General features: G+C 37.8%; 1 protein-coding gene across 1 annotated transcript in view; it reads left to right on the forward strand.

Moving 5' to 3' along the window:
• Positions 1-24,395, forward strand: part of CFAP54 (cilia and flagella associated protein 54) — a 2,749,537-nt gene that overhangs the window by 232,774 nt on the left and 2,492,368 nt on the right. The window contains exons 9-10 of the mRNA XM_044087198.1: positions 7,914-8,027; positions 8,131-8,232. Of these exons, the coding sequence (XP_043943133.1) occupies positions 7,914-8,027; positions 8,131-8,232 (216 nt within the window). The remainder of the gene's footprint in view (positions 1-7,913; positions 8,028-8,130; positions 8,233-24,395) is intronic.

The raw sequence follows: 24,395 nt of genomic DNA on the forward strand, positions 1-24,395 counted from the left end.
AAAAGAAGGAAAAAGGAAAGGGAGAAGTTGAAAGAAAGACAGTGAAGAGGGTTAGAGAGGTATAAAGAGAAATGATCCAAAGGAAAAAACTCTGAAGAGAAAAGATCTGAAAAATTTAGAAAAAGGTCTCTGGATCCAACAAATCTTTTGTGTCTGACGCCTAAAACTCCAAGGAAATAGGATCCACCAGTTATTTGGATCTGATCTCCCTCTCCTCAGGCTTTGTTATCATTACCCACCACTGGTGAGTCCACAACCTTCATACAAGAGAAATGGTACTCCAGAACTCTGTTGGTGGCATTGTCATTGAGGTCAGCTCAGTCCACCAGAGGCCTTACTGAGCTGGATGTTGACCAAATGATGAGGAAATTTTTAAGGACACAAATCCAGCTGAGAATTCTCATGGCATTGTCCCTGTGCGGCACTCTGTTTATGGGTCCAACTACCCCTCCCTTTTTCTGTCTCTGTAACCAGCCAGCCCTTCAGATCTGGTCCCCAAAGATCCAAGCCCTCCTGTTGCACCTCATTTGGAACCAAATGTTCAAGGAACTTTGGCATCAACAACATCCCTTACTGTCTTGACTGCATTTCTCTTGGATTGAGATGAGTCTTGGAGCTGAAGCATTGGTGCCATGGTTCCTGTGGTAGAGTTGACCTCTGATTTTCAATGCTGTCTCTCCAGGCTTCTGCTATTGATAGCTTGATTCTGAGGTCTTCCTTGGAGCCAACCTCGACTGGACTGGGGAAAGTTCCTGAGTCTTTGGATAGGGAGAACATTTCTTTGGCCCCAGATGTGATGTCTGCCATTAAGGCTTTTGAATGCGTTTGGGCTGGACCAAGAAGTCATGTGATGCCCTCAGGTTTGGATCTGTTCCAACCCCAAGTGGACACGGTTTACTATTAAAAACACGAAATTCACATACGCGAATGGTGATTTCCGTGACAAATAACGTCAACTCATACATATTAATTAGGTTGTATGGTCGATGCAACAAGGTCGGCAATTTCTGTCAATCTTAATGAGTAAATCTCTCATTGACAACCATGCTTTGAGTCTCTGCCTTGTGTATGTCCTTCTAAATGGACGTACACATGAACGTCGACATTCCGACTGTCGCTCCTACCACGTTCGAGGAGGAGGCTGTGATGCAACTAAATGTTGACATTTTGACTGTAAACCAGTGGACACTGTAACTTATTCTTCTCATTCTGATCAACGGAGACAGTTAGTACATTTAGGCTTAGAGAATACTCACTACTAGAGTTCTCAGTCAGATTCAGACCAGTTTCCAGAGGGTCCCCACAGACAAGGTCCTAAAAAACAGATGTGCAAATGGAAGCACTTAGACTCTTCTCCAGTCTGTCAATGAAGACTGGGATTTGGATAAAGATGATGGGTCCCCTAGGTTCCCGCTAGAAGATGTCACATTTGGTGACATCCTAGAATTGATGAAACAGGGGAAGGGAGATGGTCCGCCAAAACCCCTTCCCCAGATGAATCTGTGTTATTCAAGGTATTTGGAATTGGTTCATTGGCATTTTGGGTGGTGCCACCTATGGATGCCCTTATAGACCTTGTGGCACAGGAGAACCCTGATGTAGGGGAACCTCTCTCTAAGAAGCCAGATAGGATCTTAGTAGCCCCAAATGACAGGAAATATTGGTTTAAAGGACCACCAGTAAATGCTATGGTAGGAGCAGCAGCCATGAAAAAGGAACTGTCTTAGGAGAGTTCTACTGTTCACCCCTAACAGAGAGTCAAGGGCACTAGACAGATTGGGGAAATTGTCTTATTCTTCAGTGACTTTCACACTTAAAGCACTGAATTACCTTGCACGCATGACTCATTTTCAGAGGGACTTGAACAAGGAGCTTTCCAAGTTCCTCACAGGTAACTTACCTGCGAATGTTCAAAAAACAGTAGACACCCAACTGTCTACCCTACAGTCCACTTCTAAATTGGCTAGGTGTCTGCTTCCCAAAACAGTCAATGGTACAGCCAGAGCAACAGGCAACGGCATCACCATGTATCAGCATGCCTGGATGTGTCTTTGCAGTTTTGTAAAGCTTTAAGATGTTCTTCATTCATGCCCCACTCATTGACTCTACTCTTTTTAGATCAAAAGTTAAAGAAACATTTACTAGGAGTGAGCAGGATAGTAAGACCCTGTCTGCTGTGGGAATCAGTATCTCCACTTCCCCAGAAAGCCTTTCTAGGAACTAAAGAAGTGGTAAGAAGATGCAGTTCAGAATATCCCAGGGTTATCACCAAGACACTCCTGGAGATGGACCCCCCCCCCCTGAGGTAGAGGGGGATGGGGTAACTCAAATAGATATCACCCCAGGAGCAGAAGTGGATTGCATAATCAGAGTTTTCATGGTCCTTTCTCTGAGAAACCATATCAGTGCTACTGAGGGATTGCCTGACTGACACTCTGGAGGCGATTGGGGGAGGTGGCACTTATCCTTACACCCACAAGCCTGGAAAAACATTACATTGAATTCCTGAGTGCTAAGGATAATCACCAGAGGCTATACCATTCCCTTTGTCTATACTCCAAAGAAGAAGTTAAAGATTCCCGACATCCTGCCCAGTCAGCTGGAATCTGCAGCAACAAAGGTTTCAAAGCTGCTAGAAAAAAGGTCATTCAGCAGGTCCCCCAAGACTAGTTAGGATCTGGAGTCTATTCCAGGTTCTTTTTAGTCCCACAAAAGACGGAACCTCAGGCTGATTTTGGATCTCAGCCATCTCAATCAATTTGTAAGACAAACAAAGTTTTGGATGGTCACTGTACAGTCCATATTATCTGTGTTTAGAAAAGATGATTGAATGTGCTCTACAGATCTCCAGGATGCCTACTGTCACATAAAGATAAAGAAACAATCCAGAAGATTCCTTCCTTTCTGGTTGGGAGCCAATCACTTTAATTCAGAGCACTGCCCTTCAGTCTCACCATATCCCCCAGCATGTTCCCAAATGTTATGACAGTGGCACCTCATCTCCTACTGCAAGAGATCCAGGTCTTCATGCACCTTGACAATTGGCTCTTACAGGGATCTGATGGTAGAATAACAGGAACTGCTACTCTGCCTTACAGAGCTACTGGGGTCACAGTCAGTTAAAAAGCCAACTGTTTCCCACACAACAAATAGAGTTTATAGGATGTCACATCAACACAGATCTTCAAATTGCCAAGCTACCAGACACCAGAATGAATAGTGGCTTCTCAGGTAATTCAACATCCACTTCCTCAAGCAAGGTTGACTCTTCATCTGGTAGGTTTGATGGCCTTTACTATCACATTAAAGTGATAACAAGTATACATACATAGACGTATATGTATATGGGTCTAGGACATTTCACTGAATGCACATTTCACTGAAAGTCAAATTAGTGTGCACTTTTCACTGACAGCTCAAGTCATTGAAAACTCAATTCACTGAAACACATTTCATTGAATGTTATATATGGCCTTTTCCCCACTGTAGTGCGACCCTGGAGTTAGTATATATAGTAAAGGGGGTGGGGGCACCCCCCCCCCACATATTTTAAATATTTTGAACTGTATACATGGACACTTGCAATTCCAATATATTACTTTTTTCCGAACATAATATATGCTTAAAATATGTGGGGGGCATATCCCCCCACACCCCCTTACTATATATACTAACTCCAGGGCAGGGTCGCACTACAGTGGGGAAAAGGCCATATATAACTTTCAGTGAAATGTGTTTCGGTGAATTGACTTTTCAGTGAAATGTGCATTCAGTGAAATGTCCTAGACCCATGTATATTTACATCTTTTGTTGTTTTTAATAATTGTATGTATGTCGTTTATGTAATTCATACTTGGAGAGTCATCAAAACCAGAGTCAGTTTCCTTGTATGTGTGCATACATGGCCAACAAATGTGATTCTGATTCTGATTCAGATTAGTTCCCCTGATAAGATATTACAAGAGAGTAATACAGTGGACTCTTTCAGTCCAAAGGTCACAAAGTCTACACCCCCTGCATGCCAAAATTCGTCTTACACAAGTTTGTAGACATCATATCAAAAGGTGGATAACCTCCCCATCAGTAATAAAAGGAAGACCCTTTTGTCCACCCATTTCCTGGACCACAGTAATCGCGGATGCTTCCTTTCTGGGGTGGAGATGCATTTCAAGGGGAAGAAGGTTCAAGATGCTTGGTCTCCTCTAGAGGCCAACCTTCACATTATTGTCTTGGAGATGACAGCAGTCTTCCTAGTGTTGCAGGCTTTTCAAGACCTCCTCCCCAAGGGTGTGATTTCCTTCCAGATGGACAATATGGCAGTGGTCTAGTATATCAACAAACAAGAGGGGACATGATCACATCTTATTTTCTGGGAGGCCATGAGAGTGTGGCAATGGGCAATGTCTTCTCTTCATTTTCTGATGGCAACACACATTTGGGGGATGTCAAATGTGGTAGCAGACACGTTGAGTAGGTCAAATTTGCTGCTGCATGAGTTATTCCTCAACCAGATAGTGGCAAAAAGAATTTCAGCCACTTGGCCAGCCTTGCTGTAATCTCTTTGCCTCATACCTGAACATGTACAGCAGTTATTTTGCCCTAATCCCTTCACAGGGACAGTCACCAAGAAATGCTCTGCTTCATAATTGTCCCTCTTGTCTTCTTTACATATTTCCCCCCAATTCCACTCTTGACAAAATTTATTCAGAAAGCCAGAAGGTGGAAGACCAGAGTGATCCTCATTGCTCCATTTTGGCTTTGGCAAGTTTTGTTCCCCTTCCTTTGGCATCATTTGGTACATCCCCCTTCATTGTTGGATCCCAAACCATACCTACTGATTCTCCCGTTGGACTGCCTCTACCAGATCTAGAAGCCTTAAAGTTGACTCTTTGATTCCTCTAATTTTGACAACAGCCAGAGATGCCAGGTTTTCCTCTTCTGTGGCCCGTGTTATTTCTGCCTCTCAGAAACAGTCTACCAAAAAAGATTTATCAAAGCAAATGGAAAATATTTTCATTTTGGGCTTTTGAGAGAAATAGATCCATTTTCCACTTTGCTTCCATCAAGTATAGATTTCCTATCAGAACTGTTTCAGAAAGGGCTTGTTTCTCCACTCTTAAGTTGCAAATGGCCATCATGACAAATTTTCATATAGAACATAATGACTCCTCTATAACCTCTTTTAACATCTCAAAAGTCTTCCTCATGGGTGCTTTCTTACTCAGACCTCCAATCAGGGATCCAGTCCCCCCTCCCCGAGACATCACTATCATGCTTCAAGTCTAAACCCCAAAACCCTTTGAATCAGCATCTTCAGTAGATTTCTAGCATCTTTCATGTAAGACCATTTTTCTTGATGCAATTGCATCCACTAGACAGATTTCTAAATGACAAGCACTATCTTGGAAACCACCATATTTCATTTTCCGTAAAGACAGAATGGTGTTGAGAACCCATTCTTCCTTCCTACCAAAGTTGACATAAGCAGTAAATTTAAATCAGCCATTTGATTTTCCAGTCATTTTCCCCAGGTTCTCAAACAAAGGGGAATATATACCACACACACTAAATGTTCACAGACAGCTCAGATTCTATTACATTGAACCAAAGATATAGCAAATTCAGGTCAACTATTCACATCTTTCTCTAAAGTGAAATTGGGATATCAAAAGTCACACTTTCCAAATGGATGTTGAACTGCATTTCTTTTGTTTATAATGACCAGGGTTTACCATTACACATGGAATCAAAATCCCATTCCCAACAGCAATAGCTACTTCTAAGGTATTCATGAAGAGAGTTCCCACTGATGACATCTGTGCAGAAGCAACATGGTACACGGTTCACATTGCGTCTCATTATAAATTGGATGTGCAGTCCAGAGCATGTTCCTCCTTTGGTTTGCATCTTGGGACTCTATCCCAAAGGTTGAACCAGATGAAAATAGACAACATCGGATATGAAAATTATCTATTTACCATAATGATAGATCCATGTTGTTTCATTTTTGTCTGATTCAACAACCCTCCCTCCTTCCAAATTTCAATATTGTCACTGACAGCTTATGATGGCTGGTCAGATCTCACCTAAGACACTGTCTGTTGAAATTTCATTTGTACCTTCTGTGGTATTAGTATGTCCTCAAATTGTGACACCTAAAGCTTTCTTCAGTCATAGGAGGGAATTACTTGTTCAAGGTTTAGGTCAGCAAACTCAGTCAGAGATAATTTAGTAGAGAGGAAGGAATTATGAATGGGGGAGGAGTCAGAACCTCAGATCCACAGGTTTAGAAGGAGTTGCCAAGGTCAGATACAATCAGATATGACAAGCAAAAGGTTGAACTGGACGAAAATGAGGCAACATGGATCTGTTGTTATGGTAAGTTGGTAAGTACATAACTTTTATTTAACAGCTGCTTAATCCTCTGCACCAACTGCCAGACAAAAATTATAGGTTTGTATGTACATGCCTTATTTTTCTGGACTCATATATGTTTATTAATGTGATAGCCAGTGTGTGGCAGACGCTGAATATATTTCTACTTGGCTCCAGTTCTTTAGCCAGAAAGCTTCATGTCATTAACTGTTCCATATTCAGACATGTATGTCATTCCTTAATTTTTTTTGTCCTCTTCACCTAACTGTCAGCCTTATCTGAGCTGCCGTTTAACCATTCCATTGCAGGTCATTAATCAGAAGCACACTCCAGGATATACAGTAGAATTATTTGTGAGCAGTTATGGTGATCTAATTTTACTCTCATTCATTGAAAGAATTTTTAGTTCTCATTTCGTCCTCTTCTTCATAGAGTGGGTCTTTCTCTCCAGAAATCTTTGATCCTGGCAGTCTATGGGATTTCATATATTACCTGAGGCATATTTGATATTCAAACATTCAAACCTGTAGGTTATCTCAGATGATTGTTATTGTCACAGATTCTGCTTCTTTTCTGTGGTCTTGTAATATCATATTTTCTTCACCTCTTCATCCAGACACATTCTGCTGGCTTTGTATTCCTCATGAAACCATCAGTAGGCTCTCCCTAGAACTGTGTTTATTCCTATTAGTTCCATAAAATACCATTTGGAATACTATTTACCTGTTTCTTATATAGACCTTGTTGAACACTTTAGCGACATATATACCATGGGCTTGATCTCTGATTGAAGTTGTCTTTCAGATCTACAATTATTAGGGATATAAACCCTTGAGAAGCCCCCATTACAACCTAAGCTTGAACTCATTTCTGATGAAGATAGAAATCCCAATCTCAGATAATAAAAACTGCTTATATAATACTAGATCTATATTGGCAGTTCCATCTTCATCATCATACTCCTCCTCCACCCATCTGCCTTGTTTTGGTGGAGTACACAAACATTTCAGAGTATTCTGTTTTTCTCTTTATGCTCTATTTCATCCTCTGCCTTAGTGAGGGCTTACAGAGATCTGGTGTACGGTCCTTAGCCGCATTGCATTTTGGGTAGAAGGGGAGGGGACAGGTGATCTGAGAAAGTTTAAATGTGGGGTTGAGTCCTGTTGGCCTTAGTGCTGTATATGATGAAGACTGAGCTAGCAATCCAGATCTTTTCTTATGGTAAGTGCATACCTTTCATTTATATTGTTCACATCAGTGGATTATCCCTGGTGTCCTGCCTAATATTCACCAGATGCTATAAGCACCATGTTTAAGCTTCTCTGAAAACAAGACAGAGGGACTGTGGTTTGAGTCAAAACAACAAAATACAGTAAACAGCAGTGTACTCAAATACTATGGTTTCTGTTGAAGACTATGCACTATTATTGTTAAGCGCCAGACCAGCTCCCTGTCTGCATATTCACAATGTGATTTCAGTTGTTGGAGCAGATGTATTTTTCCTTAGTGTTGACATATGTTTGTTTAATTATCAATAGGTATTTGCTCGCCGTGCACTTAGTAAAATCAGTGAACTGAGTCAACTAGAAGATTTGAGCTCATCAGTACAAACTGAAGACAAAGAAAGAATCTTTAGGGAAGCTACTGCCAAGGTACAATACAAAACAAGCCCCTAGAAATATGCAATGTATCCCTTGAAACTTTTATTAATAAATACAATATTTTCAATTTTTTCCTGTGTTTTTTTTTTTCTAGATGGCAGTTCTGGTCTTCAAAAGAGCAGTGTTTGAATCTAGGAGAAAACCAAAAGGGTATTTTCGACCAAAGCAAAGAAGTACTTTCAAAGATATGCAAAATGTAAGTCCAGAGTTGTATAGTTTTGTTATATGCTTAATTTACAGTGGTTTTAAATGTTTTTGTTTTTTATAAAAAAATTGAAGGACACAAAAATCTGGTTCTAATTTCAACATTCTGGCACCTTGTCTGTGTTGCATACTTATACATGTCTCATTTTCAGTGGAGAGTTGTTAAAGATCTATGTCCAGTTATCCTTTCCCTTTGTTTCATTAATAAATGTATATAGTCTTATTATATAGCATTAACTACATCCCACAGTCTTTCTGTTTCTGTCATGCATGTTCTTATTTAAAATCTACTTAACCCAGCATTAGCTTCTTTTCAGGCTAGAATCCCACTCTCTCTCTCTCTCTCTCTTTCTCCACTCCTCCTATGAATAGCATTTTCCTTCTTTCTCTCTTTCATTGTGTCGTGTCTTTCCTACTCATTCTTCCAGACCTCACCCTAAATTTCTGCTTCCATCCCCTTTACTGTTATTGTGCTGGTAGATTTACCTTTTGCTTCACTCCATTTCTCCTGTATGATATTCACTGCTCCTTAAACGATTACTGCCCATGGAGAACTGAGGGGATTAATTCCCATTGAATGACTTATTGACCTACCCATCCTAGAAAAGAATATGCATATTACTCTTCTCCCCTCTGAAGTACTTTCTTCATTACTTATTGTAATATTACATATTGGCATATGGTATTGTGCATGCTAAATGCACCAGGCAGGCAGCATTTGCAGCAACATTCTAGCTTATATCTTCACCTTTTTATCGCCCTCTGTGTCTCTCTTCCTGTAAGACACCTCCACCAACCTGATATCTATCACCATGTTCTTCCCATGAAACCCTATAAACCTTGCCATTTTAATTCCCCCAATGCACCTCTCTCTTCCCCTCCCACTTCTTTCCATTCATTAATTTTTGGTCAACTCCTTGTGGTCGTACATGCTTAATCCTTTCCTGTCATGAAATAGAATATGCAGCCTGCTGACCCACATCCTCGCTCTTGCTCATTTCCACCTTTCTTGTACGGCTTCTGTTTTTACTTCTCTTCTACCTGTGAAAACATTAAACTACACTATGTACCCCCATACCCCTTACTGTCCTCTGAATCCCACTTTCATGGCATTAGAACACAACATGTGAAATTTTGGAGATTTCAGTCAACACTGAAATGAGTCACTTGAATTCACGCTAGGTAACACCTTGTCTAATCTCCTCCCCTCTAAATCTATTGCCACTAGAACTAGACCCAGTTTGGTCTTAAGTTGTTATATCCTTCCACACTATATTCTTATAAAAAGACACCATAAAATAATCAGACCATCCTGCCTGTCCCCTGTCCCAACAGCTGACTGCCTTGTTATCTATTCATCAACCACCAAAGGGTCCTGTATTTGTACATTTAATTTCTTCATAACAAACTATAAATTTCTCTTTCATGATCGGTTCTTACAAATCATTCATCATATTCAGGCTGATGCCAGTGAAGCTTTTGAGCTTTGTAGAGCACCTTTCTTTCAGCTGATGACAAATATTTCCCCGATGCCCTAAAAAAGTCCACAGTCACTCTTATCACTAGATCACTACCTCTACCTCATTAAGAAATCAACCAACTGACTGTCTGAAGCTGTACTGAAAAAGTGCCACATCTCACTGCTTCATACTCCTGTGCACTTTTCACAGTAAAGGTCATGATAGAATTCTCTTAATTTGTAAATTGGAATTCATTATATGGTGAGCAGGAATAGAAGAATGTTCAAAATGGATGTAGCAGTATGAAATCATATAAATGAAACTGTCTCAACTGACATTGCTGATGAACTGAGTCAGATTAAATCTATTGTAACTGAAGACTGCAAACTGAATACTCATACATCTGTAACTCTGAGGATGGGAATGAACTGGCCTGAAATCTCCTTACTTCTATAACTGCTGTATGTCTCAAAATTATTTCGCTTATAATATTACTCTTCTCTGTAAATTTCCTCTGTCAGCTTTACACACCTCCTTAACTTTGGTTCCCAAGTCTTATATCATCTAAATAAGATTTATTACTGCAGGTGTTTAATTTGTGAATGCCTCCTAACTGTCCATTTCTATCTCTGCAAGGACTTTTTGACACATAACAAAATGTTCCCTAGGTCTGCATGTCTTTTGCCAGTATTTTAGCCAAAAGTTTATTCACTGAAACATTCCTTTCTACTGAAACCATATTTACCAAAGCTGTATGTAAAATGTAAAATATAAAATAAATATATAGGAATGTTTTAAAATTGTTGAATTTCCAAGCCTTTGCAAAGGGAATACTGAAGTTATATAGGATTTATTCCAACAAAACTATATTTGTATAAAATCTTACCTTACACCCTACCCAGCAAACTATTATTTTTTTAAACAAGATTGTAAATTTCCTCTGTCAGCTTTACACACCTCCTTAACTTTGGTTCCCAAGTCTTATATCATCTAAATAAGATTTATTACTGCAGGTGTTTAATTTGTGAATGCCTCCTAACTGTCCATTTCTATCTCAAGAAACATCTTTATTAAATTATTATGTATGATGTAGGCAGTCTTACATTTATATAAATGAAAATAAACCATACCAACGCAGTGTCAGTTGCAAACATTATACACTACAAACCATGCCAACACAACTGTAGCAGGAAATATTAAACATCTCTTATAATATATCCAGTCATTGTCAGTCAACCATTACAAAGCTCATTCAGTTCCTGCCTTCTTTTAAACCTTGTTCCTCCCCTGCATGTATTGATTCCACACTTCCCGTTTTTTCCTATGTAATTTGTTCCTATCCTTTTCTAAAGATCCCAGTTCCAGTTGTTTTATCTCAGTTACTATCTTCGTTATTTTTAGTAAAGTTGGTTTAGACTTTGATTTCCATTTTCTAGTACTTGCTTTTTGGCAGCCATCATAATTAGACTCAGCAAGGCCTCAGTATTTGTAGGCAATTCTGATTCTGTATCATAGCTCAAAAAAATAATTTCCTTAGTTATACCAATTTGCTCATCCAGCATCTCTGCAGAGAATCTTTAAAGTCTGTCAACTCATTACACTCCCAGAAAATATGCTCAGCGTTACCTCTTTCTTCCCCATCACTCCTTCAACATTTGCTGTCTACCTAAGGAATAATTCTTTGGAGTCTACTTGGGGTATAAAAATACCTATGTAAACACTTCCAAGCAAAGAAATTAAATTTTCTAGACTTTGTTACATATTTGGGAGATATACATATATCTTCCATCATTTCTTTGTGAATTGCTTATCCAGTCTCTCTTCCCAATCTTTTCTAACCTCCTCTGATTGCTTCTTATAGTTATCATGCAATAGTTTATATGGTCTACTAATTATTTCTTTCTTAACAACATCTTCTGTTCTAGATTGTACTAAAACCTATACCAGTGCTTGTCTTTCATTTAGGACCCCTTATTTCTTTATCTTTGCCAATATTCTGATATCAATCCTTGATAGTGAAGACAGTCTCTAACCTGCAGTCCAAATAACTTCCCGGTGTCTTCCCATTCTGTTACCTTTCCCTCTCTAGTTATTTGCTCCCAAAACCTCTGGTTCCTTTGCCAGTTTTCTCCAATAAATTCCATCCCTGTCTTGCTTATTGTCTGTATCCCAAATTGTAGTCATTCCTATCAGCAGAGTCTTCTTTCTCCATACCCTTGTTGGTTAGTTCTTAGAATACTTTCTGCTATTTTATGAATATGATATTCTGTATGATTTTTGTAATTCTCCTTAAAGGTCTGCATCCAAAATCTCAGTATCTTCTTGTTTCTTGAGCCTCCCACCTGTTTCATCATTATCTCTTTCTACTTTGAATTATCATTTTCTGCTTGTGCTATGTATAGGAGCCTTAACTGTGTTGCACTGAAATACCCCTTCAAATCAAGTAATCCCAATCTGTCCTGTTCTGTTGGAAGAATAAGCGTATCCCAGTTCACTCTTGCCATCTTCCCCTCCTAGATAAAGTCCTGCAGCTCTTTCTTAATTGCTAGCCACAGCTTCTCTGGTTGATAAAAATATGCCTGACCTGTGTATAAGACTAAAGGGACTAAAAACATTGACCTGCTTATATCTTACTATTGATATCCATATAACAGAGCTTCCATTTCTCAACTTTTAGATCTTTTGTTTAGTCTCTTCCCACATATCTTTCATTGCCAGACCAGAATCATTTCTAATACATACTCCTATATACTTAATTTATCATGTCCCCATAGTTATGGATATTGCTGAACAAATTTGTATGTGGTTACATAATTTACCGCTATTACCTTTGTTTTAGCTTCATTAATTTTGTATTCTGAAAATATCTGAAACTGCCTCAATATGTTCCACAGCACTGTAATGTTTCTTTCTGGTTTTGCCAGGTATAAAATAATGTCATCCACAAACAGAGCTGACTTTTCTTGACTACCATACCAATTATATCCTTGAATTTCTGAGTCCCTTATTTTCTTTGCCAGTGGCTCTAAATATAATGCAAATAACAAAGTTGACAGAGGATTATCCTGCCTGGTTTCTCTGTTCAAGCAGACATTATCAGAGAGGACCCACCCACTTTAATTTTTGCCTCCAATCCCTCAAATATCATTTCTTCAGGAAATGCAAATGCTTCCATTGCTCTGCTCATATAGTCCCAGCTTACTCTGTCAAATGCTTTCTCTGCATCAAGACCCACCAACAACAGTGGCATTTTTTTGCATTTTGCTTCTCTCCAGATCATCAGTGTTCTGTTAATGTTGTATGTTTGCCCCCTCCACAAACCACATTGATCCATATCTATCAATTTTGGCATCACTGTTGCCATTCTTTTAGCCATTATAGACATAAACACTTTATAATCATGGTTTAGTATTGAAATGTTTCTGTATGAAGCTGGATCTGATGGATTTTTACCCTCTTTTGGTATTACAGCTACCACTGCTTTCTTCAAGGATGTTGGTACTTCTCCTCTTAAAAAATACTGTTAAAGAAAACATTCCAGAACGTTTTTCTATCCTAACTTCCAAACTTCCACAGGAATACCATCTATTTCTCAGGATGTTCCTGTAGATTGGTTATACATCACTTTTATCTCATCTCCTCCTATCCTGTTAGTAATTGAGCCTCCTCTACTTCTAACCATGGCATATTGAATCCTTCCATAAACATTCACATTTGTACCTTTTCTTACTTTACATATTTCTCTGCTTTATACAGACTTTCATAGAATTTCCAAAATATTTCTAATACTTCTATAGGATCCCTTGTTATCTTCCTTGTTATAGGCTCCCTAAGCTTGGTGACAGCCGTATCTACTTTCATTTGTCCAATATGCTGTGCTAAAATTTTTGCTCTAGAGTTATTATCAAAAAAACATTTGCTTAACAGCAATCTTTCTAAACTCATGCATATTATCAAAGTAATCCCTTATTTTTTTAGCATTCTGCAGTTGCTCCTCTTGTTCTGTGAGATTTCCCCTATTTTGCAATACTTTAACATTTGTCAGTCACTCTAAATAATTCTTGTTACTTCTTAACCATATCTTCCTTTCTTTTATGTCCACCCTATTTTTAAACTCCACTTTAATTTTATCCTATTCCGTAGCTATAGTTTCAGAAGAAATGTCTATCTTCTCCTGAATAATTTCTACTACCAGTTCCTTAAATTCCATTCTTTTCAACAGATAGGAGGGGGAGTGCCAGTGTCTCATTTTTATTTCATTACCCTGTGCTTTTATTTTAATTATTATTGGTGCATGATCTGAAATAGTTATTGGGTGCATATCAAAACCTTCAACTAAATGCATATGCTCCTGTGAAATGTAAAGTCTGCCTAACCTAGCCTAGTTTTTGTATCTTGGGGAATAGTATGTCAATTCAATATACTGAAGTCCCATCTTCCTTGCCAAATATTTTCATACAGTTCTTTAAAAATCTACTCTCCCTTGTTATATTTCCCTTCTGGGCCCCCCAGACACATCTTCACTATTGTAAACCAAATTCCAGTCCCCACCTATAAGTAATATTCCTTGCAGAAAGCTGATTATTTCTTCCAGAATTTTCTTTAGCTCTATTATAGCAGTTTTCAGTGGAATATAAATACATGCCAGTGTAATCCTCCTCCCTTGCCATTAGCCCCCTTAGTACTACAAATCTACTATTATTGCCTTTTCCCCCCTCTTGTATTACTATTGGAACTCTTCTTGCAATTAATATAAGTCCTCCTGTCTTCCTTTGCGCCAGGTATTCCAATGAATAACCAGCCTGAAAACCTTTCTTTATCAAATTCACATGTTCAGTTCTTTCCAAGTATATCTGCTGTGTAGCATAGCTACTTGCACTCTACATTTTTTTAATATAGTCGACTAATCTCTTTTTCTTGTATTTATCTGTAAGACCATTAATGTTAAATTATAGAAAGCATCATATTCTTGAGAGATTATTATTCCCACATTTTATGTATAACAGCTTTTTTGTTAAATATCTAGATCTGATTTTTGTCAATTTTCATTAATTCCTTAACTAATGAGTTTGGATCTGATTCTTGGATCGAACTTGGCTGTTATACTAGCTCGTGGCCTCTAAAAATTGTCACGTTCCTTCCCTACCCATAATGCACCAACCTCTAACATCTCTCAAATCTCATTTTCTGCTTTCACGTCTAAACGTAGTCGCATTCAGTTCTCAAGTGCACAGTGGAGATAAGTCTTTTTTGATATTTCTTATCTAAAAAAAACCCTTCTGTACATTACTACTGCCCTTTTTCACACACTTTTAAGTGTAAGCTTTCCGACCATCATTGGTAGGCCGAACCTTCCTTCCCTACTCCATTTACACTTTTTGTGTACCTCTTTCCTTACCATGAATGAAAACAAAACACCGAAGTTCACCACCACGAACAACGTAAAGTTCCTCTAATAAAATGCAGATAACTGTAGACAAAGATAAAACAAAGTAAAACAAACATAATTTATATGACATGCTCATGTAAGGTCGTCTAAGCCAGGATCTTTATGAATTCTTTGACACACCCCATCCCACGATACCTTCCATCAGTAGATTACCGAAGATCCATAAGGATCCTTTTAACCCTCCCTTACATCCCATTATGGCTGGTCGTGGCTGGATTACAGAGCTGTTATCTATCTATGTGGAAATAGAGTTAAAAACCTTATTAACAGGGGTTCCAACAGTTCTTAAAGATACAGGCATGTTCTTAGAGCAACTAAATCAAGTGATAGACCAGCTAGTTGATCATACGGATTTTCTACTTGTAACTTTGGACTTTTTAAAAACACACAAAAGACTTAAACAATTACATTCCAAGTGTTAATAAAACTTGCATATCACTAAGTAATGAATAAGTAACTAAATATTCAACATCACACAATACAATTTAAAAGACATATAAAATGTAAAAACATGTTTTTAAAATACTATGTGAATTTAGTATTTCTTTCTTAAGGGCTCCCTCTAGTGACTTTTAGTGGGAATGCACACAAATAGGAAACTTTTTCTCTTTTTGTTATTCATAATTTAGCTGATCTCATTTTATGTAGTGAGGCAATGGAAACATTATCATTTAAACCAGGGGGCGTCCCAGCATCTAAAGTGATTTGCCACCATAATTCCTTGTATTCCCACAGTCCACCCCTTGCTTCCTTTTTTATTTGCTCCATCACAAAAAATATGAAATTCGCTCTATCACATACCTTGGTGTGTTAATATAGAGCATTTGTTTGTTTTTTGTTTTGTATATCATATTTATGCTCATAGATACTTCTCCTTAACTTATGCTCAGTTTTTCCTATATAGAAGGATCTACATTCTACACAGGTAGCCAGGTGCACTATTCCAGATGATTCACAGTTAAAGTAGTCTTTGCCCTCAATCAATCTGTCCCTACTTTCTATAAATACTTGATGAGTATTTGCTATATTTCCACATTGAGAGCAGCGACCACATTTATAGGTCCCTCTTCTTCTCCTATTCCTTTCCTTCCTTTTCCAATCATTTTCTAAAATAGTCTTTAAGTTAAGAGAATTTTTATATACAGTTTTAAGGGGTTCCCTACACAATCCTTCCAGGTCCGTAAAATTAACAAACCCTTCCCATTCAGTTTTTGCAACCTTTCTAGCTAAACCACAGAAGGCATTGAATTGAGGTAGCATTGCATGCATCAACTTCATTAGTGTTCTCTCCTAATATGAGCTTAAATTTTCCTTTACTGCCCTCATTTATTTCTGCCTTCACCCCTCTTTTCAACTCAGTGGGATACCCCCTATTCAAAAAAAATGTTCTAATAATTCACTTTCACACTGAAAATCCTTTTATGAGGTATGTACTGGCCTTTCACTATATTCCATTTGTAATGAAGCGGATGGGCACTATGAAGTCTGTTTTAACTAGACAAAAACACTGAGTTGGTGAAAGGCGTTTATGTGCCTTTATGTGCTTTGATTTTAAACCTTAGAAGCTGCTTGTATGGATTAAACTTGGATTTCTGCATCAAAGAACATTTGACTGCTGTTTTTTCCTGTCAAAGGTACTTGTTTGGAGGTTATAGTTCATTTTTGTACATTTGCTGGCTTTTACTTGGTTCCTTTAATAGCCAGACAACCAGAGGTCTCTTCCCCTATCTGTTCCATACTTTTATCTTCCCATAAACCTTCTACAAGGAAACTCTACAGGAATAAATGAAAAAGTTCATTTGTTGGGCAGAACAAAATCAGATAGACCCCTTCTCAGCTCCAATTCAATCTGTTCTAGAATTTGTAGTGACTTTATTTAATGAAGGTGCTACTTCATCAACTAATAAAGTCCAACTCGCACCAATCTGTAACTTTTATGTGGGATTTCAAAATTCTTCACTGGCTTCCTTTAAACTGTGCAAGGCCATTTTGAGAGCTACTTCTGCTAAGACCCCCCTATAAAGACCCCATGCCACCAAGGGATTTAAATTTGGCACTGCAAGCCTTAATTCATTCTCCCTTTGAATGGAAAGCTAAATGTGAACTTAAACATTTAAATTGGAAAACTATCTTTTTAGTTGCAATTACATCTGCTAGAAGAATTTCAGAACTTCAAGCATTATCTTCTAAGCCTCCATATTTGATTTTTCATAAGGACAGGGTTATGGTATGTACCAGCGTTTCCTTCCTTCCTAAGGTGGTGTCAGAATCTAACCAAAACCAATCCATTAATTTGACAGTATTCTTTCCAGTCTTTACAATTAAAGGGGAATATATGCTACACTTACTGGATGCTAATAGACAATTTATTTTCTATCTACACAGAACAAAAGAGAAAGTCAGATCAACTATTTGTTTCCTTTGCACATAATAACTTGGGTGAATCAGTTACAAAGGTAAGTATAGCTAGATGGCTGACAGATTGCATTTCATTTATCTATAACAAATTGAATCTCCCCCCTTATCAAAGCATGTAAAGGCTCACTCAACCAGATCTATGGCAACTTCTGCTAGTCTAGAGCGTCTATGGATGATATATGTGCAACTGCAAATTGGTCAAACCCTCATACTTTTATCACTCATTACTGCCTAGATCTGGTGTTGGAGCGAAGAGCAGTCTTTGGCTCAACCATGCTCAGGAATATCCTTCCTTAGAGTCCACCCAAGATTTTAGGTATCTGGGGAAACAATCCCATCAATTGAGGAATGAATGAAAATTGACATCATCAGGTAAAAAAAATGATGTACTCACCATAACGTTCCATCTGTGTTGTCCATTTTCATTCTTCCTCTACTCCCCACCAACCCCCACCATTTTTAATGACTGACTTCTGGAAGAATGAGAGACTTCAAGGATACCAATGTCATTTGTGTTGAACTCCAGTCATAGCATATCATTTTAATCTTCCTGTCAAGCAGCAAACAAGATCTGAGAGATGTTAAAGGCTGGTGCATTACGGGTAGGGAAGGAGCTCGAGAGTTTATTGGAGGCCATGCTAGCTAGAATAACAGCTGTCAGATCCAGTGATCATATCTGAACCTATTAGTTGAGGAAGAATGAAAATGGACAACAGAGATGGAACATTATGGTGAGTACATACCTTTTTTAGCTTTTGTGTTACATTCATGTACTGTTTGGCAGGTTAATCTTTTATATAGTTGTTTCTTGTCATCTCCGTTTGAGCCTATGTCACATCTTACAGAACTCTTTGTTTTATTGAAACCCCTCAAAGAACAATACACACACCCAATACCCCCTAAAATGTATTAACTTAATAATAACACACAAAACTATCTACATCTTCAAATATTGAAGTTTTACCCTCCTAATAGTTACAATTATTCCAAACTGACAGCCACACACTCAGCCTCAGGCTAACATTAAAGAAAGATTATTCATGCTAAGACACATGGTATAGTTTGAGGTTCTGTTAAGTGCTGTCTGGTTTTGCCTTATCTTTATAGCTCTCTCAGTTGGGAAAACACTTGAATGCTTTCAGAAAACATTTTCTCCAAGCCATTTCTCTTTATCAGATTGTCTGCTAGAGACATGAGAACCAGACACAAAAATGTTTACTAGAAAAAAGCTTTTTAATATCAATATTCTTTTTCATTTGCTTGCTTTCTATTAAAACCTGTTACCAAATAAAGCTAATGCAAGAATGAGAAAAAGCACCCTAATTTTTCTTTTGTCATTCTTTTTTAACCAGGTATTTATTTATTTATTTATTTTGCATTGCATTTCCTGCATTTCTTAAAACTGAACAAAGAGAAAGGGAGAAGAAGGAAGAGAGTAGCAAAATGAAAAAAAAAAACAGGTGCACCTATTTACATTCGTATCCCCATTACATTTAAAAATAACTGAAAAAAATGTATTTTATAACATACGAAGAAAGTCATGCACCATTTAAACAGCACTATTAAAAAAAAAAGACACCAGTGCTGAGGAAAGCTTTCAGGTTAAAAAAGAGGCTTTACATGCAGTGCTAACTGGGGTGGTTTTTGGATTTGACCAATAGGAATTGATAGCCTAAGAAGGCAGGGAAAGCCCTTGTGTTGGAAGAGCATTGTGACACCATGGAGAATGACTTTGAGATGTCCAGAACGGGATTCCGACAAACCATCTGATGACTTGATGGAGGAGGATGGATATTGTCCAGGCTGTTCTCAACAAATGCTGGGAAATACTAACCTTGACTAGAGGCATTGTTAGGAGTTCAGAGGAATTAATGTGGTTCATCTTATTTAGCTGTTTTTTTTTTTTGAAAACCCTTTTTGTTGTAGACTAGCAAATAAAAATGTTAAATCTGTGAACATTTTTTGCACGGGGAGGAGGCAGAATTCTTTGTTATCCTATGCAGAGAACTTTGTACCCTTCACCCCCAAAATATTAACATTCTCCAGTGTTGGAAAACATTGATATAAAATAAAAACTTTTGAAAACTGCTTGTTCATTTACCAGATCTGAGTCAAATGGACTTCACAGAAAAGTGAAGCCAAAGGACAAGTGAATATCCAGAGGAACTGTTTGAAGAATTCCAGAACCAGATGGACATGCCCTTCTTTGAGTATGTAATGCCAAAAGTAACTAGTGAGATTGTGTACATTTCTGTAGTGTGACTGTCCCCTAGCCTCCTTCTCTCAGAGATGTACCACATATGGTCTATAGGAAGACTAAGATTAGATCATTGTGGTGACAGTTCCACAGTGGCAGGGCTGTGCGAGTTGATGAGGTTAAAGGGGAAATGCTAACAGCTGTAAGAAGAGGTGATTGTGTGATTAGACAGTTTGACAGTGGCAAGGCTATGGACATGGATCAAGGTTTGATGGAAAATCCTAAGAGTGCTGAGTATAGTTGAGGGTGTTGTGATTAAGTGCCTTTCACTGCTGTGTGGAGGCTGAGGACTTTTTGTCTGGACTAGAAAGTTAAGGTTGTAGTCCGTATTTTCAGAACAGAGAGAGGAGGATGGGTTCCATTTGTTGAGATTTCTAGCTCCTTAACCTTCCTGTGGATGCCTATGCCAGGACACTGGAAGGGGGAGCAATATAAAGCCTATATCTCAGAAGAATCAGTCCTAACTCCATCTTAGCCATGCAATAATAGATAAAGTGTTTGTCCTTGTAAACATTTAAGAGGGGTCAAGGGAGTTTGTCAGTACTATCTGTATGTGTTTTATTACCTGAAGAATGTCTTGTGGGAGGTACTACAGCAGCACTGGGTGATTAAGTAACTAAGTGTAGTATTTATTTATTTATGTATCCATTTATTTACTATTTATTTTTATTTGTTTACTGCAAAAGTCAGAGTGAGTCATAACACACCACTTTTCAGTGAGGCTCAGGGATTAAAGCTCCAGCAGGTTTATAAACAATTACAATCAAAGTAGTCAATTTATAAATCATTGAACAAGACATTTAACATGGAAATTCTGCAATATTAAAAATGAAGAAGAAAACATAGAATAAATACAATTTGTATTTAAATATTGGAAATGTCAACTGAAAATTATATAAACATATTTACAATTATAAAGTATATTCAAGGAGGTACAGCATGGTATCAGTAATGAAAGGTCATAGAAAGATATTCAATAACATCTATAATAAGTATACACCATTCTGAGTGAACAGACTAGACAGACATAACGCACACCTTCTTCCTCCTGATTTTAGTTTTCCCACTGATATTCTTGCAGCTTTAAATACTGGCAAGGATTCATAAAGGTTACTACAAAGTGTAGACTACTTGTATACTTAGTGTAAACTTTCTGAGTAACTAGAATGCACAAAAAATCTGATAAGAATGTTCATGAATACATATCTTGTACACTTAGTGTAGGCATTATTGAATCTGGCCCATTAAATATTAGGAGTGGGAGTAAAGGATAGATGATTTTGTATGAAGGAAAATTAATTTCTAAATGATCATATATTAAGAATTAGGGTGTGACAGATTAAAACTTCTGTGCAGGTAAACATGAGCCCTGTAATTAGTTTAACACAGAACTATTCATGAGGTAATGAGATCCTTTATTTACAGTGATCACTTGATAATACTAAATACTATTAGTAGGTTGTAGAAAATGAGAAAGGAAACGGAGTGTGTATGCATTTTAAAAGCAACCAAATTGGTATAGTTAAGGAAACAATATCTAGCTGATGGCTGGTTGGAGGTTGGATGTCAGAGTAGACATTAGCAAGTCTATTAATGCTTGAAGTTATTGCACTTATGAGGAAAGAGCAGTGATATATCCAGTTGGAAAGAAGTCATGCATTTAACTGTGACTTAAGCAGTCCGGAATTGGACGTTTATTGAATTGATAATGTGAGGGAATTCCAAAGTTTGACCACACTGTATGAATAAAGACCCTTGCTTACCATGGAAGTTTCTAGTACAGGATATATTGCACAAAGATTTTCCTGGGGATTTAGGGGCCTAATCAGAAGGTACAACTATCAGGATAATACAGAATTTTATGGGCATATTTCATTTAGATGAAATAGAGATAGACTGGAAATTCAGGCAACTTGAGTTGTTTTACTGAGTCACACTTAAGGAATCTAGCAGATGAATTGGTCACAAGTTTTGCAGTTTTATTCTTAGTCTACTTGCATTTTGAAATTTGAGTTTTGTGTAGATTGGTTGGAACAGATGCAATTATTTGAAAAGCTGGACATTTTATGTGAAACAATGAGGTTATATGTTTTCTTGTATAGTTTCTAAAGTATTACTTGATTTTATACAACATGCCCAGTTTTGATAATTTTATGGGCAAATTCCTGTGTGGGAATATACAATTTAAGTGCTTCATCAATCATTAATTCTAATCATTTGGTATTGGACACTGTATTGATTGTAATTCAATTTGATAGAGAGACAGAGAAGTTGGATTTGGTATTATGAATTGATTTTGGTATAAAGAGCATCAATTTAGTTTTCTTGGTTTTGAGCACAATATTAAAGTCTAGTAGTCATGATTCAACAGATATGAAAGCATTCTAAGTAAGGTTTTAAAGTTCTGAAATTGATTTGACTTTACAGGTTATTATGGAATCATCTTCTTATAGAATGATAGAGTATGTAGGGTTAGGTCATTAATGAAGATATTAATTATTAAGACACCGATGACAGACCCTGTGAAACTCCCATAGATATAGAGAGAAAGGGAGATTCAGTCTGTTTCATTTGACACTTGGACTCCTATTACTGAGGTATGAGTAAAACCATAACTGAATGCAAGTAGAGGAGACTTTGGACAGAAAGCTTGTTTAGCAGTTTATGGTGTGAGAGAATATCAAATGCTTTTGATAACCGAAGGAAATTTGTAGATACTAGAATATTTGTGGTAATTAATCTTATTGATAAAAGTCAAGAAAGCAGAGTCTATACTTTGTGTTGATTTATAACTGTGCTGTGGTAGGGAGAGGAGATTATTTCTTAGACGGTATTATAATAACTGGGAGTGGGTACACTTCTCTAAGATCTTATACAGTGGAGATATGATAGCTGTGGGTCTGAAATTATTTAAATCATTAGATGGTGCTACCTTTATGAAGTGGAATGATGTAAGCTACATGCCATTGGTCCCTGTATTTGTGAATCAAGAGTATGTCCACATTTTCTGAAGATTAATGTGTTGAAGGCTGCACATCAGTCTACCAAGGTAATGACTTTTTGCCCCCCACATTTATGGTTTCCCAGGATGGGATATCAAGCTGCAACCACTGCTTGGAGAGTACCAAACATCAGGTTTGCTATCTTCATTTGCTTGAGCTTGACATTGCTGTAGGCCTCAAGTATCCTTGAGCTTCCATGTGCACTGGACAGTTCAGTGCTGAATGTGAAGTGGTAGAGATGACAATCAACATATCCAGATTGCAAGTCATGGTTCTACCCTGGAAGAGAATGGGTTGCTATCTGCAGGTTAGTGGAGAACAATTACTTTAAACACAGAGGTTTACATCTCTTGGGGTCTTGTTTATGAGTGAGGGTAGAAAGTATCTGGAGACTTGATAGTGGGTGGGTGCAGTGGCAGCAGTAATGCCTGCATTGTACATGAATACAATGTTGAAGAGAAAGACAAGTCATGGGAGGAATCTCTGACTTTACTTGTTTGTTTGTGTTACCATCTGCACCTATATGTGCAAGCTTTGTGTGGTGACCAAAAGGAAAACACAGAGGATACACACAGCAGACAGTATGCCCATTTGCAGGATTACTAGGCTATATGGTTGTGAAACAGTGATATCTTCAACTGTCTGCAAGGATCCCAGAGTAGAGATGCTGTTCACTGGGTTAAGATGAGTCAGACAAGAAAGACACCCAGAGAGACTGTGTAGCCACCTTCTGTGGGGTTGTACAAGATGTGATTTATTGAAAGGTTGTGTTAGACCACATGGAGGACATACTGAAGAAATTATAGCTCTAGTTACCTGAGAGTGATTAAGTATTCTGCATGATGAACAGAGGACTACTGCTGGATATTCAGCTTGCTTTTTTAGTGAAACACACTATGGGAACACTTTAGAAGATGGATGAATGGATTTATGGACAGATGGATGGATTATAATTAGGCAGTCTTTTCTACTTCAGGACAGATTACTTTGTATTTGCCTAGTACCGTGTGACTGGCATTAATGCTGACAGATTAATATTAAAAAGCAGCTTGATTTTAACTCTTCCAAACCAGAGCTATGCTCTTGGTGATCCTTGCGAACTGCATCTCATATTATCCGTTTGTGAAGTTATTGGTTATTTTCCAAATAATATAGAAACTGACTGAGTTACAAGTATCTTGAACTGCTTTGTCTTAACCTCTCCCCATCCATTATTTCCATGTAGCCAAGACGCAAGACAAACTCATTTAAGGACAAGTTACATCTTACAACTTCTCAACTCTGCTGCAGAGAAGTCAGACTCATCCTAATAAGTATGCTGGCCTTTTGAAACTTTTCCCCTTCTAAAAACACCTCCAGACAACAAAAATGCCAATATATGTAGATTAATTTACCTTCTTGCTTCTTTCCAGGCAAGAGTTTTCATCACCTGCACTTTTATCTCACATGAAGACTAGCACATCTTGCTCCAGCATTCTTTGTAACTTTGTTTGGTGATCAATCTTCTCATACATAATCAGTGTTGCTAGGAACTTTCTTCAGGTCTTCTTGACTGTGCTTCACCTCTCT

Source organism: Protopterus annectens, chromosome 11.part0 (genome assembly GCF_019279795.1).
Source record: "Protopterus annectens isolate FY-2018-M chromosome 11.part0, PAN1.0, whole genome shotgun sequence".
Classification (NCBI taxonomy): Eukaryota; Metazoa; Chordata; order Ceratodontiformes; family Protopteridae; genus Protopterus; species Protopterus annectens.